Source organism: Poecilia reticulata, chromosome 8 (genome assembly GCF_904066995.2).
Source record: "Poecilia reticulata chromosome 8, P_reticulata-male-v2, whole genome shotgun sequence".
Classification (NCBI taxonomy): domain Eukaryota; kingdom Metazoa; phylum Chordata; class Actinopteri; order Cyprinodontiformes; family Poeciliidae; genus Poecilia; species Poecilia reticulata.
Window position 1 is genome coordinate 3,143,839 of NC_088837.1, and position 16,025 is coordinate 3,159,863.

Consider the following 16,025-nt stretch of genomic DNA (forward strand, 5'->3'; position numbering starts at 1 on the left):
TGGCGCATATCCGCCATGAGACGAGACATCGAAGGGACAAGGCCTGTACTTTGGAGCTGCATGCAACGTTTTGGGAAAATTGTAGTTGGCGATTTAAGTTTGACAAACTTAATTAGATTACAAATTATCTCCTTTTTTCAGTTGCAGCGTCATTCTCAGTGTATGGATTCAACGTGTTCGAATGACACACAGCTTCTAATTAACCGTGCAACTCATTGTCCGAAAGAATCAAATTATCTCCCTCCTTCTACTTCCTGTCGTCTTCTCGGTTGTTTTACCAGCAGTAAAATTGGGCTGTTGATCAAGTGAAAGCGAAAAATTGTTTCCATTGTAGTTTTGCAAAATACGTCTTATTTCATTTTGGCCCCTCAAAAAAAAAAACTTCATCTTATGATAAAATGTGTTTTTTTTCATGTTTCCATTAAGCACATTTAGTTTCCTAATTTCAATGTCTGTGATTAATGGAAACACAGTTAGTGTTTCAAATGTTATTTTTACACACACACATATATATATATATATATATTCCATCAAAGCTCAGTGACCAGATAACATTTTGGCATTAGCTATGCATTATATGAGCATTCTATCATTATACTAATGGAGGACATGTTTGGCTACATGCTCACGTTAGCAGCGTGTGGACTGACCGCTGCTTGAAGGGAAGAGCTGCTCAAACAACGGCTTATCATCACACATCTGGTTCATAGTGACAGTTAGTGGCCAGCACATAAGACAGTGATAACAGTTTAGTCACATGGTACATTGCAACTACAGACCTGAAATGATCCAATCAATGGTAAACTTTAATTTCCTTACATTTTTTATATATATATATATATATATATATATATATATATATATATATATATATATATATATATATATAAAGAGTATATATGCAGAAAGATTCAGAAAGGGGAAAGTCATTAATGCAGTGAAGGAAAAAGTTGTGATTAACTTAATTTTCTTCAAACATAAATGAAGTTCTAACAGTAAAGAGGAAGAAAAGACAAGAGAGGCTGACGAGTGTGTGTGTTTATCTGAGCTCACACACACCGACGGTTTCACTTTTAGAGGACAGTAATTATGCCAATAACAAGATCATTTACCACATTAGTACTCAGTTAATGCAAATACAGACTTATTTTCCTCAACTGTTTTTAGAGCAGCAGTAACATGATGTGTCTGAGACACACAGCCTTGAAGAAAGCATGGCAGCTGGACGACTAAGGACACGAAGCAGGTCATGTGACTGCCAGGTTCGTATATGGGGAGGTGACTAGTGGATGTCTGTGCAGTAAATCTAATGTTTTTACAATCAGCCAGAGTTCCTGTAGAGTAGGGGTGTTCAAAGTGGGGCCAGGGGACCATTTGCGGCTCCTAGGCTGACTTTGTGCGGCCCTGCCGACCACAAAAATGAAATAAATCAGGAGAAAGCAGACTTTCAACTTAAAATCTACTTGAATTTTTTTTAAAATGCTACACACAGTGTGGTGTTCTTTTCCAGAAAGCACAAGTCATTGACCTATGATAAAGTCCACCTTGGTGCACGCAAACCTGATTTTATTTGTTGTATTAAAACTGTCCTAAATACAACTATGAAAACACAGCAAATAAATGTTGGACTAGATCCTGTTTCTATTGCTGAGAACAGATTAAATATTTTTTCAATTTTCTCCAAACAATGCGAAAATAATAACCAAAACTGAATCTGGTTCATTAAATATTTTAAAATAAAAAATATTTTATGTTTTTGAACTACTATCCTGTTTTTGTACTAATATATATATATATATATATATATATATATATATATATATATATATAATGTTAGTTATTTGTTTTTAAATCTACCTGAAATATTAGTGGACACCGGTAGAGAATCTTTTAAAGCTTAAAATGAATCAAATGATGTTTTTCTCCTTTATAAAAACCTTTAGTACATACATTTTTAAAGATACTTAAAAAATACATAAAATTTCCGGTAGCAAAAATTGAAATTTGAAAATTTGGGATTTGATATATTTTCTTGAACAGGATGAAAGAAAATCTAATGTTTTATTTTTTTATTAATATAAACAGGCCCACAGCATCAGCCATCCACCCCCACACTTTACTAGTTAAAGTCCTAATAGAGTTTTAAAAACGCCATATTATGCTTATGAAAATAGGATGAAAAAAAATACATTTCTGGATTCACTTCAAAACAACTGGTCGGCGTTTCGATAGTGTCTAATGGTTGCCATGGAAACGTAGATGCCTAAGTAAGCTCAGGTGATTATCTACGTCTGTTTTCAATGGTTGTCGCTGTGATGATTATGGTTCCAGTCAAGCAGAGTCTAACAACTGGGCCTGTGTGTCACATCTAATTTATACCCCAGTGAAACAAAAAGTCCTAAATCACCAACTAGAAGTTCCTAAGTTTTCCGATCAACTTAAAAATATAAGTTTAAATTTGAAAACATTTTCCACTATTTGTTTTAAAGACAAACTTTGGGAGGGGATTCCTACAACCAGTGCTTTACTCAAAACTGATCATTTCCTAACATGTTACTTATTTTCCCACACTGAAAACATTTTAAGAGTAGGTTGGATTTTTGCTGTGATAAAAGATTTTATTTAATTTTTCATACTCAGCTTTACCATAGGTGCCAACAGATTTATCTACATCTGTACATTTATTGTATTTGATCCACATTTTGTGTAAAAAGAAAAACAAACAAAAAAAAAACCCAACAAAAAACAGATACAGGTTCATGAAATTAATGCAAATCTTATATTGGCAGATGTTAAAATCCATAAGGTAAAGTGACTTTGGTACATGATGAGGTTTCAGTTTTTTTCCTATAATGTAAAATATATATTAAATAAAATGTATAGCAAATATCTTATTCTGGTACAAGTGTTGTTGGATGTGTCAATCATTAGATTGGTGTGCGGTGGTTTCCTGATGGTTAGAAAACCAAATCCACAAAGCAGGCACTGGAAATATTAAATGCTTATTGGCCCAGGAGAGGCTTCAGAACACAGTTATAAGTTATAAGAAAAAGAACAGAGATAGAAAGAAACGCTTCGTTTGACAGGAAACAGCCCGGTTGGAGAGGCCAAACCTAGATCGTCTAAGGTAGCCACTTAGCCAGTTAGCCTCTTAGCTAACTGCCTCTGTAGCCTTTTCCACAGTCCAGGCACAGAGTGGAAGTTGTTCTTCATATCAGTGTGTGTGTGTGTGTTTGGAGATGTTCTATAATGGCCCGCTGCTTAGCAGGCGCAGGCACCGTTGCTTTCTGAAGAGTCTTTAAAGCCCTGGGGGTTCGTGTGATTGGCTGTGAGGTTGCTCTCTTCCTCCATGGTCTCGTTCATCTTGTCACAGATGACGTCGACTAGACACTCGAACACATGCTTGACGTTGATGTTGTCCTTGGCGCTGGCCTCAAAGAAACGGAAGCCTGGGAGCAAGCAGCAGAAATGCCTTAAAAACAAACTACCCATGCTAAGTTTTTCATATTCCGTGTGCTCCGTGTTTTTATGTTGTTAATGTTGCTGTTCATATCTGGAGGTTTTTTTTTCCCCTTATCTAATGAAAGAAAAGCACCTCCCAGGGCTACAAAATAGTGGCGTATCTCTTGCAAATAAAAAATGAAGACGTGTGACATGCATGACAATATCTTTGTAGAACCACCTCTTCCTACACTAGCCGAGTTTCCATTGCAAATGTGCACAAAACTGTCAATATTCTGATGACATTGGGAAGAAAAGCAACAGATGCAATTAAAATCACACGGGAATAAGTTTGTTCACACAATAAGTCATTATAAACAAACCACGTCCTGTCTTCTTTTTGTCTTTTCCTTCTTGTTGTTGATCACATGACCCGTGTGAAGTGAAAGAAGTGTTTCCATTGCAGTTTTGCGAAATACAGTGATTCCGAGAAATCTTTTGTGAAAAATGTAAAAAAAATGTCAAAGTTACCATGTTTCCATTGAGCAAATTTATTTTTGTAAATCCAATTTGTGCAATGATATGGTCAACAGAAGCACAGCTAATGACAACTAAAAGTCTTTTGGGGTGAGTATGTGCCTGTGTGCAAACAATCCTACTTCAAACATCTTCACATCTCTGATCTGTCTGCTGCGTTCTTTGGGTATTTTCTCAAGGTACTGTAAAACAATGCTCTACTAATAAATAGTAATGTGCTACTGCAGTCATTACCGAGCTCCTCAGCCAGTCGCTGGCCATCCTCTGTGGCTATGACCCTTTCATCCTCAAGGTCACACTTGTTACCGACCAGGATGACCTGAGTGTTGTCCCATGAGTACGTCTTGATCTGTGTCGCCCTGGAAGACAAGATCCCACTAGTAAACAGCCACCGGAGTTCTTCAGATGCAAATAAGAAAAGAGGAAGAACATTTAGCAGAACATGTATAGCAGAAGAACATTTCAGCAAATGTGGGAAATATTAAATAAACACGAGGAACAGATAAATCCAAAATAAAGGACTGGGAGCTTACATTTACAACAGGTACTAGTCGTTCACAGGATGAACGCTTTTGAGAAAGTAGAACAAAAAGACGAAGATTAAACTTGTTTACTCACCAGTCCTGCACCGCACCGAAGGAATCCTGGTTAGAGACGTCATACATGAGCAGGAAGCCCATGGCTCCTCTGTAGTACGCTGTGGTGATGGTACGGTAGCGCTCCTGTCCTGCTGTGTCCTGTGGGGACATGAACACAGAAACACCATCAGAAACAATCAATCGTCAAAGTCAGGCTGCGTTTATTCTGGTAAGAGAATAAATGTACCCAAAAAATGTACTCCAGTAAGAGTAGTACTACTTCAACATGTTTTTACTCAAGTAAAAGTAAAAAGGAGCCAAATGAGAAATGACTCAAGTAAGAGTAATAAAGTATTTTTCAAAAAGGTGACTCAAGTATTGAGTAAGTCATCAAATTATTATTTAATATTTAAAAGTTACATAATCAGGACCAAAATATAAAGTTCAGTGGAAATTTTGGCATTTTAAAGATGAAAATGACATCTTAGTTTTTTTTTTTTTCCAAAACAGTTTCTTTCAAAATAAAACTTATGAAACTAACAAAAACTGCAGGTATGTGACTAAAACAATCTTGTTCTTCACTCAGTGAAGTTACTCAGAGTGGATTGTAACTGTAGCGATTCATCATAATAAAGTTACTCAATTAAAAGTAAAAACGACAGCGTAGTCAAAATGCTCCTAAAAGTACATTTTTTCCCAAAAGATTACTTACAGTAACTTGTTACTGCTCAACTCTGATTCTGGTCAACAAATCAGAAAAACCAATGCTTTCATGTGTGATCAAGTATGTATAATGTAAGACCACCAGGGGGCGGTGTGGTCAACGTTATAGTTGCCTTTTTTTCCAATAGCAATCTGCCGCTGGGGCATTTCAACGTTAGTCATATAACTATTTAAAACTTGAAATAACTATTTCTGAGAAGTATTGTGGAAGTATATAACTATATTTTTACAATTTTTTTCTTAGAAATTGAAAAAAAAAGTGTCTAACCCTTCATCTTTGTGCACCCTTCTTCACAGAAGCCTTTAATTTTCCTATAAAAACTGAAAAGCTATAGCTTCTCAGTTGACAGAGTGCTAATAGTGACAAAACCTTCATGTCGAGTCAAGTTTATCTGTAGAGTACGCTTCAACATGAAGGCAGCTTAAAGTGCTTAACATGATAAAAACAAAACAGTTAAACAAAAACAACTCGTTTTTACATCTTGTCACGTTTCAACCACAAACTTTCAATGTGTCACAACTAACACTTGAGTTTTGACTAGAGCAGATTTACAGACAAATGTTTTTTTATATTTCTAAGCTTAGATGTAAAATTTATTTTTGAACAGTTTTGGCTTAATTACTTCTCTAATTATGTTGTTCTTTCAGCAAATAGACTTTTTTACCTTGTACGCTCCAATGAACCATTAATCAGTTACTAATTTGGCTGACAATTATTTCAACAATCAATTAATCACAATTAGTTGCAATTAATCACAATTATTCAAATTAATCGCGATTAATCTGATTATCACAATTAATGATGATTAATCGTTTCAGCCCAGTAACATTCCAGACTCCTCGGTTTGCATCAGGACTCTGGTGTTTGTCTGCTCACTTTGAAACGGAGCAGGTTGTGTAGGTAACCAGAAGCTAATGAGGGTTATGAATGTTCCATTACAGGGTGGCGGCCTCACATCTCATCTCTCTACATAATGCATAGGACAGAGCAGCACATTGTATGGAAACCTTTGAATTCTCCCTTTATCCCTCCAGGATCTGGTTTTAGTGAAACAAGAGTGACTTTAGCTCCCTCGCTATCTCAACCATGCAGAAAGAATCAAATATTAGCCAGCAAGATGTGATGGCTAACCAAACAGAGCGTATTGAGGGTTGCTACAAAACAAACCACAACAGCAGACGGGACCTGTGTGTGTGTGAAGCAGTTTAAATCAGACTCCTGCCCAGCCAGGCAGTCGGACGTCACTGGGACCCTGCTCCTCAAACATGCGTCACCTGTGTTTAGATTGGCTGCCGACAAAGAAGCAGCAAAGTGCGTCCTCTGGGGTAACGCACACTCACCATATGTCTGGGTGTGCTTATGCAAAGTGTATATATAAAAGGTGTGTTTGTGTGTTTACTGTCAGAGCAGTGACACGTTTGACGAAATGATGGGATGTAAGCGAGTACGCTTCGCCTGTTCTGAGGGATATAGTGAAATCTTTGTAAGATGAGAGCTGAAATGTTTAATGGTGAGGAAATTTTTACAGAGCTGATGATTAATTGCGCATGAGGACCAAACTTAAGACATCCTTGCTGCTTCCACACCCCTTGTACACACTGCTATACTGGCTCTGCAATGTATCTCCATTGTGTCCCGGTCAGATGCTGATAGGCTACTTCCTCTGCTTCCTGGGTTTAGGAAATACCAGGTTTCTTTGTCATTTAGCAGCACAGTTAGTGACTCAACCAGGCAGCCACACAGTTTTCTGCTCAATTTGGTAAAAGAAAGTTCATGGCATTCCAAATGTGTTCACACATCTAGAACTTTTTTTAGCATCTTATGTTAAACACACAAAAGAAAGTGATTGATTAAAGACCTGTTGTCGTTGGAACAACTTTCCAGACCGCTCCGGTCTTCTGGTTGTATTCCACAAGTTCAAATTCAAGGACTTTAACTACTTCAGCAGACGCTCTTTTCTAGATAGTACACCAACATTGCACAGAGTATGAGAGCCAAATGTTTGGCCAGGTAGGCAACTGGATGTGTGTTTTGGTGTGTGCAGCTGATTAATGTTGCACACTGTTTGTGTACCGTATAGTGGCTCACAGATTGTTAGTTCAAATGAATCATCTGTTCGACTTGCCAATAGGATTAGCTGGTTTCCGTAAGAAGCAGATATTACCCGAGACTAGTACTGGAGGGGAAAGGTGGAAAATTAGTTCAGACAAAAAAGGAAATCTGAACACAATAGGTTCAAAGAAAAAAATATTTTGTTACTGATTCTTTGTTATCCATAATATTTTTTGTTAAAAGGATACTGAAATAATCCCAGAGAAAGGAGACTGTGTTGGCTGCTGTCATGTTAGTATTCTGCTCTGGTATCCATGAAAAGTAGGAACACGCCCCATAAATCGGCACCAATTTTCTTCATTGCCAGTTTTATCAACTCAAATTTAAGATATTTTAAGACCTTTAGGAATTAAATTCCAGATTTCCAAAGAAACATAGAAAATACAATAAACCAAAACTGCACTTACCCATGATAAACACAAAAATCTAGCCAGCTAGTTGGCAAGGGTTTTCTAATAGTCACAGCATGCAGTGAATATGTCTGTGTGTGACTCAAACTTTTTTCTGACAGAAAATTGCGCCCAAAGAAAAAGAAAAAAAAAATAGAATATACAAGATTAAATAGGCCTTAGATTAAAATGTAAGAGCTGCGATTAACGTACTTAAGGACAACTTACTTTTTAAATTAATTAAAAATATTTTAAGGCCTTAATTTTAGAAACATGAATTTAAGATGGTAGACCAAAGTACCATCTCAAATCTCCAAAACACAACACACAGTAATGCAAATGCTATTTTATATAAACCTCAGAACTGTCACTACATTTGCATTAGGTGGTGAAAAAAAACTATAATATACATATACAAAATTTTAAATTAATACTTTAAAGTAGATTTTTACAATCCCTTTGTTTCTTTCAGCTTTTTCACAGGAAAATGATTGGTGGCATACTGTCTCCTGCCTCCATTCCTCCTGTAAATGACTGACAGCTTCTGTATAAATAACCACCCAATGCAAACGTGACAATGTCGTAAAGGTTTATAAACTAGTGTTTGCATAAACTGAAATTGCTATGACGTTTTGAGACTGCAGAGGTCCCTTTAGGTCTGGGTCCCGCTCAAACCTGCCTGTACAATCAGACCTTGGGACAAACCCATCTGGATTTATGCCAAGTCTGAATTTCCCACCACAAATATGGAAACATGAGCTGGTATGACAATAAAATATCTGAATTCTAATCAAAAAATTGAAGGGTGTCATTGCCTTCACTCTTTGTAAAGTCGTGTTTAAACATGACATCAAGGTTCTGAACTATTGACTTAAAATAAAATAATAAAAACTTGACAAGTCCTTTTTTTTTAAAACTCTTTTTAACCTGGGCTTAACCTGAGCTTTGTCACATCAAGTGCAACTCTGAAAACCTGAAATAGAGCCACACCTCCTTAATCAGAACAACCATCTCCTCAAGCATCAACCAGGAACTCTCAGCAGATGCCAGGTAAGAGTAGGAAGTAAGAATGTGAAAACTTGAGGAAGTCATTCTTCTGCATTTGCACGACTGACGAGAAAAACTTGCTCACGGGCCAAACCCATATAGACAAACACGTGCACCCAAAGGTTTAAACTTCAAGTAATTTTTATTACACACATTCAAATTGCTGCTAAGTGTGCTAGTTGTTCAACCTGCAGTTGGTGTGGCACAACATCTCAATCCCAGCTTTAGCCACTCACCCAAATCTGCAACTTGATCCGCTTGTTGTTGCGGAAGACGGTTTTGACCTTGAAGTCGATGCCCACGGTGCTGACGAAGGCGGGGGTGAAGGAATCGTCGGCATAGCGGAACAGGAAGGAGGTCTTTCCAACGCTGCTGTTGCCGATGATCAGCAGCTTGAACATGTAGTCAAAGTTTTGGTCGGCCGCGTCTTTCTGCGAGGGAGGCTGATGGAGCCGCGAGTCAGTAGATGCCATCTGCAGAGCAGGGAGTACAAATTCACCCCCAAAAAAGGATTAATAAAAATTAAAATGGTAATATGAAATGCTTACTGTAATCGGCATTCACTGCAAACATTGTTATAAATAACAAATGTTGTACAGACTGAGGAACATAAGTGTATCCAAGTCCAAGTCTGAAGACTGTAACACAGCAATCATTTGACGACTTCCAAGACCATCAGGAAACCATAAACTAAATCTGTGCTTTAAAGTTTTGTTGCCAATGTCAAGTGGAAACATTAAATACATTACATGGTTTAGTACAAATAAGAAATGGTCAGGGACGGCGTGGCATATAATCGAGAGAGGATGCCAAATTTCTCACTAAAATTGATCAGAAGTTCTTGTATTTGAAGAACCAAAAGTCTTTTTTAAAATAACTAATTCAGATGGAGGTACGTTTTTGTAAGGAAATGCCAACAGTTATTTAGCATTGAATTAATCTTGAGAGAAATCTTTATTGTAACGTAATTCCTTAATATATTTAATTGTTCATGAGACTTGAGTCCAAAATCTTCTTCTTTGTTTTGGTGTGTTATTGACCTTTTGGGAACTGATTCTTAATCCAGATAGAATTCATCATATATTTCTACCTAGATTAATCAGTCTCCTCGGGATTTCAACATTTTTTTGAAAATTTCTGTCAAAATCACTGATTTTATGGCTCTACTTTGGCAATATTTGAAAGAAATTTTGTAATATTTTTCCTGATTAAACATCTTCCAAAATATATACATAGAAGAAAAAAGAATCAATTGACCTGAATTGCTTGTGTATTATCAAACGTCATAATGGGGTTTGATGTTGATCTGAAGGTTGAATTCATAAGTTGCAAAAACAAAACAACAACAAAAATGGAGAGACTGGTTAATTTATGAAAACTAAAACAACAATAAAGAAATGTTCTGGACGTTAATATTCAAATTCAAATAATCAATATATTAGATTATTTTAGCAAAAGTAAGAATAATTGTTCATTTTCTGTTTTCAACCAGAGCAATTAAATATTTTTGTATATTTTTACCTAACTATACATAGTCTTAGGTCATCATACTATCTAAAGCATGATACAAAAATGTCAGTCAGTAATACAGTTTTATCAGTTTTTAACAGTTTCTAAATGACATTGTCAGTAATATTCAGGTTGTTGAATTCTACAACTTGCCAACAGATGTCACTAAAGCCACCATGCAGACCTTTAAACCTGTGGTGTCTAAACCTTTTATCATGAAGCCACAAATGTCATGCTGAAAGTTACACCAGAACCACAACATTTTTTTATTTTTAACTATAACTGCAACAACCATTTTACATTTTGATTTTTACCTGTTAAATAAACTCAATATTTTAATGTCAGCAACAAGAACAGGGTGTGACTCACTCTCGCTTTACTTTGCCAAGTGTATTAAATGGGCATGTATGTTCAAGTCTGCATTTCAGTAAAAGCCACTGGATGGTTTTGGCTCCTATTACCAATAATGAAAAGTTAAAAACAAAAATCTGGATATTTTATGGTGCATTTTGCAACATCTTTTTTTTTAAATATTGTATGTTTTTTTTTTTTTGAAAAATTCACCTTAAAATTGTTTTTAAATGTGGATCTGCATCTAGGCCTGTCAAGATAGCAAATTTTGCTGGGCAATAAATTGTACCAGAACTTATTGAGATAAGTTATAACATTGTTGTTTTGAGACTATTAATAAAATAATGTAATGCTAATGGCATGGTAACACATTCTTGAGATGAATGCAGTTTAAATTCTAATGTACATTTAGCATTTGAACTGGAAGACATTTTTAATATCCACAGTAAAGAAACAAAAACAACAATAAAAATGAATTATGAAGCCTCTGTAAACAAAATTGCCCTTCAAAAAAAATGGCTATTTGAGACCAATGAGCCAGTCTGAAGACTTTTGTCATACAGTTTTTGGTACAAAGAGAGAACAGAGAAAAACAATAAATTATGCAAATGAAATTATCAAGCTTGTTTAATTAATCATGCGATTAATTAATTTATTGCAACATCAACTGAACTGGCAAACCAAACTTAGGCTGTTTTTGAACTGTGATTAAGAGCCACATGTAATCACATTGTCCCAGAGTAGTTTTATGTTTTCAAAAGGAGTAGATTATATACAGTCTCTTACTATACTGTAAGATGTTATTTATAGATGGAAAAACCATACAAATTCAATAGTGGATCAGATAGACAAATGAAAATGTATAAAATACGACATCTAAAAGTTTGAGAGCTCTAAATAAACAAAGCCCTGCCACCTGCTTTACTTAAAGTGTTAATCTCTGCCATCTCTCCTGTGGGCCGATGTGAGATTACCTGCCATCAGGCCTTTTCATTGTTAGCTGACCAAACAGTGGGAGGAGGGGAGCAGCTGCTCGGCTTTTGGGTATTAAGTGGAGAGCAACGTGTTGGCCGTCTCTTCGCTTTCAAGAGCATGGCTGATCAATCGCCGCAGCCCTGCCTCTGTCTACCGAGACCCCGTCTCCGTGGAGACCAGAGCACGACTCGGCTGCGTGCAAGACCCATTAGTGGTGAGAACAGTCAGTTCGTTTGACTTTTAAGTGGCTAAATGGAGGTTTTCAACATGAGGCAGAGATGTAGAGATATGATCTGGTGGCATTATGACGGTAAAAAGAGATAAAAAACACGACTGCACATTTCAGAATGCATGTCATTCAATGCATCAACGCAAGTAGATGCAAAGTAATTGCCAGTTATGAGGTCAATGTTCTTCCCTTCCACACAAGCAGTAAGAGTCAATTTAAGCTCATGTACAGTAACTTCCTATTGAAGTGTAAATATGAGCAATCTTTTCAATTATTTAGCTTAAAAATATCTTGCATATCTGAAAGTAACAAAACAGGAAGCCAAAGATTGCTTTTTCATTTTGTTTCCAATTTAAAGGTGGGTTTCACTTTCTAGAGTTGTATTCACACCAACTTGAATACTGTGTAAACTGTACTTACAAAAATAAATGATCCAATTGCAAAAAAAAACCCCAAAACATTTCAGATAAAAAGTTTTGGTGCTAGCATGAGGTAGTCTTTCAGTTTTATCAAAATTTGTTTATTTCGCAAAACTTCAACGGAAACATTTTTTGTTCATCACACCAGTGGTGTGATGAACAAATGGATGTTACTACTGGCAGGAAAGACGAAGCAGACGACAGGAAGTGGTATGAGGATGATGGTGCGACCTGTTTATTAATGACATTGTGTGAGCAAACTGGGTCACGAGATTTTAACTGTATTTCTCATTTAATAGAAACACGGCAACTGCAAAATTGGGTTGTTTGGACATTAGCGGAATATCAGCAAGTATTGCACACATTTGCAGCTGTTGTCTTTCAAACATCTTCTGCTTCTTGTTTGCTACACCCACAGACTTGTGCTGTCTTGTGTGCTGGTTGATGGCGAAACTCTGTTGCCTGTAGTAAAAATAACACTCTTTCACAACTTTTGCTCATTATTTCAAAGGAAGCCAGGCCCATGTCTTCTATGAGCAGTCATTTTTGCCCTGTAAAAGGTTTTCTAGGTACCGCGCTTCTAAAAAAAAACAAAAAAACCAGCTGTTACAACTCAAGCAATAAAGTTATGTAACAAGGATGCAATTATAATCACTAATATCTAACATCACTAATTCTTAATTAGATAAAATGTATTTATTTCAACTAATACACGCTGAAATAAATGAAATTGAAGATAAAAGTAAACTTTTTTAAATTATTGAGATTATTTCATCTTCATTCATAGTATGTTGTGTTAAAAAAATGTAAGAGCTTTCTTTGCAATGAAGACATTAATAACACTTTTGAAATCTATTCTGATAAGGTGGCATATGGACCTTTTTACCTGACAACTACTACCACTAGCAACAACTGACTTGACTTTAACTGTGTGTTGACGTATGTATTCATATAATGAGCTGTGTGGGCTGGACATGGCACATAACTAATGAGAATAACTGATGTTAATAGGTAATATTTAATAACCTCACAAATATTAGTTTTCATAGTGCTGCGAGTTTGACAGCACATGTGCTGTCACTGAACTAGTTAAATGTTGATACAAACTTCAATTCTTATGGCACCTCGTAACTTTTACTCAGTTTATATACTATTCAATTCAAAATCTTTACATGTACAACAGGCTTACATTTCTCTGCTTGAAAGGACAAATGACAAATGATTCACTGTTTACTTTGGTTCCATTAAAATTCATTTAAAGTTGTCAATGTTTTACTTTAAAAACTAATAAAATTATTCAGATTTTAATCTTTAACAGCTAAAAATCAAATTCAACTTTGGGATGCATTGATAAATTGGCACTGAATTAATACCTTACTTTTGGGAGATTGTTCAGTTCCTTTATTGTCCTCGCTAAGGGGAAAATTTGTTTCGCAGCCAGGCTTTCGAACATACGGAACAACACAAAGTTACATAGGCAATGTTAAAAACAGACAAATCACAAGCACATTAGAAATTTCGCACCAACTGGCAATTGACCATTAGCACCCGCCGGTGCCAACTTAGTCACTGCATTTAATGACTTTACAGACAAAAATAAATAAATAAATACATTTTTAAAAAGTCAGCATTGGCCAAATTCGGAATTGGCAAGTCAGGCTTTTTAAAGCTCAGTGATTGGGTAAGAAAAGTGCAGCGGGTGCAGTCCTTGCTGAAATGACCGTTTTCTTTGTGACCTGAGGCTTTTCCCTGTTAGGTGCTAATGTAAATCTGAGGTTAGAAACTGACTCTGGGATCTTCAGTCACATTATCGCTATGTCAGGGACCCTGAGGGGCAATATGTATGTACTTACTGCTATAAGTGAATAACTTAAATTGATCTATTTTTATACTACAATCAGCTAACAGGAACCCTAGGAAAACCTCAGTCGCACTTTCCTTTTGCATACAATGAACATCCATAGAGAAAGACATGGACCTGACAGAACACCTGGTTAAACAGATCCCACTGCAGTACAAGTGATGGCTTTGATAAGGAGTCCCACATCAGCACCGACTGCCTGTCATATCATAAAGCGATCTCCATGCAGAGAAGCCAACTTTATGACTCATTACTGTGTTTCAATAAAACAAACACAGGCCGGTTCTGTGTGTGGAGGCTGATGACGGTGCAGCCAGGTCCCTCAGCTGGCAGCACTGTTTGCACACCCAACCAACAGGAAATGGACACTATTGATTTTCAGCCAGCTGCCACATCTGTTCCTTAATTAGGAGGAGAGTTCAAACAAGAAGAGAAGGTGATTTTTTTAAATATATATTTTTTCAAATTTGACAAGGGGAACAGACTCCAAGGCGCTTCCACCACTTGTAAATATAAAATAAATGACAAAACAGAAAAAAATATACATATCAAATGTTCTCGCAAGTAAACGGTAAGAGTCGTGCTACATAGTAAGGCGTCCGAAAGAAAAGGAAGAGTGAAGCAAGCAACCACCACCCGGTACAAGAAGCTTACCTCTTCACCCAGTAAAAGAACCGCCCTGCTTGGTTCCCTTTTCGGCTGTTTGCTTCTGCTCTCTTCTGCCTGGCCCGTAAGGTGCCGGTGTAGTTAGCTCGTTAATAAAGTGCTCCTAGAAACCACCAGTGATAGAAGGAACAGCAGCCGACGTGCTTCCTTTCACAGAACGCAACTTTTGTTTCTTTGTTTGTTTGTTTTTATCGTCCCTGTGTTGTTGACCCGGAGCAGCTGACAAGTTCCCGGTGTGTTTACAGAGCTGCTGCCGCCCGCCGTCTCTGAATGATAGTCCCGACCGAGAGGTGTTGTTAGGAGGGATGAGTCTACGAGCTGTAGCGCGAGGCGAAGAGGCTAGGAGCAGAGGAGGGCTGGGCGCGTGAAAGTGTGCGCGCTGGCAGCACGCACGCGCACACCTTCGACAACAATCAAGCTACGCTTCTAGTATCTCCGCCCTCGAGCGACGGTGAAAACACAATGTATTTTATTTGTATTTTAAAAGCACTTAATACAGCTTTTAATGTTGAAGTGGAAGAGCATAGATACTTGGCTTTTATAGTTTTGAAGAATTAAAGTGTTAAAAGTCAAGTGTAATCAGCCTTCTTTACTCTGGCTTTCATCAAGCAGCTAAGAAGACCACAGTCACTCTTAAACCGCACGAATATGGCAAGAAAAAGTCATAAGAAGCCCTATTTAAAGTTCACCTTAAGCCACATAGAGCAGATGGTTTGTGACCAGAATTGGACATTGTCATTAGTTTAAAAAAAAAAGAAGCTTTGGTCAGATGGTTTACACTTGGACAAATTCAGGTGTTCCAACTGGACAATGTTCCTCAACACACATCAAAACTGGGTTTCTGATAAGCAAATATTGAACCCCAAATGACCTCATGGGGGTCATTTGAACCCAATGAGTTTTTAAACTTTTTTTCACTAGTTTTTTTGTGTATTGTTTTAGGAACTGACTGTCTGACAGGACAACATCCTGCTTTCCTGTTATCCAACCGTGATGCTTTCAGGGCTCCTCCTGAGCAACATATTAACGGCGTGGGAGGCTTAAAGCAGAGCATTTTTGAGTTTTCATGGTGGAGAAAAATCCATTTTAAACAATGAGGTGCACCCTCAGTAATCTGTTAGAACTGTGATTGAATGCCTGTTGGTTTTACTGTTTCCTCCTCAGACAAATTAGGCTACAACTTTTAT

The 16,025-nt window shown here is 37.0% G+C and overlaps 1 protein-coding gene across 1 annotated transcript; it reads right to left on the bottom strand.

Moving 5' to 3' along the window:
* Positions 1-2,597: 2,597 nt before the first annotated feature.
* On the bottom strand, positions 2,598-15,221 carry rab3db (RAB3D, member RAS oncogene family, b). The gene is made up of 5 exons (XM_008415340.2): positions 14,827-15,221; positions 9,065-9,301; positions 4,597-4,715; positions 4,213-4,337; positions 2,598-3,449 (listed from the first exon to the last, which is right to left on the bottom strand). The coding sequence occupies exons 2-5, from the start codon at positions 9,299-9,301 to the stop codon at positions 3,262-3,264; spliced, it is 669 nt and encodes a 222-aa protein (XP_008413562.1). The 5' UTR covers positions 14,827-15,221; the 3' UTR covers positions 2,598-3,261.
* Positions 15,222-16,025: the final 804 nt, after the last annotated feature.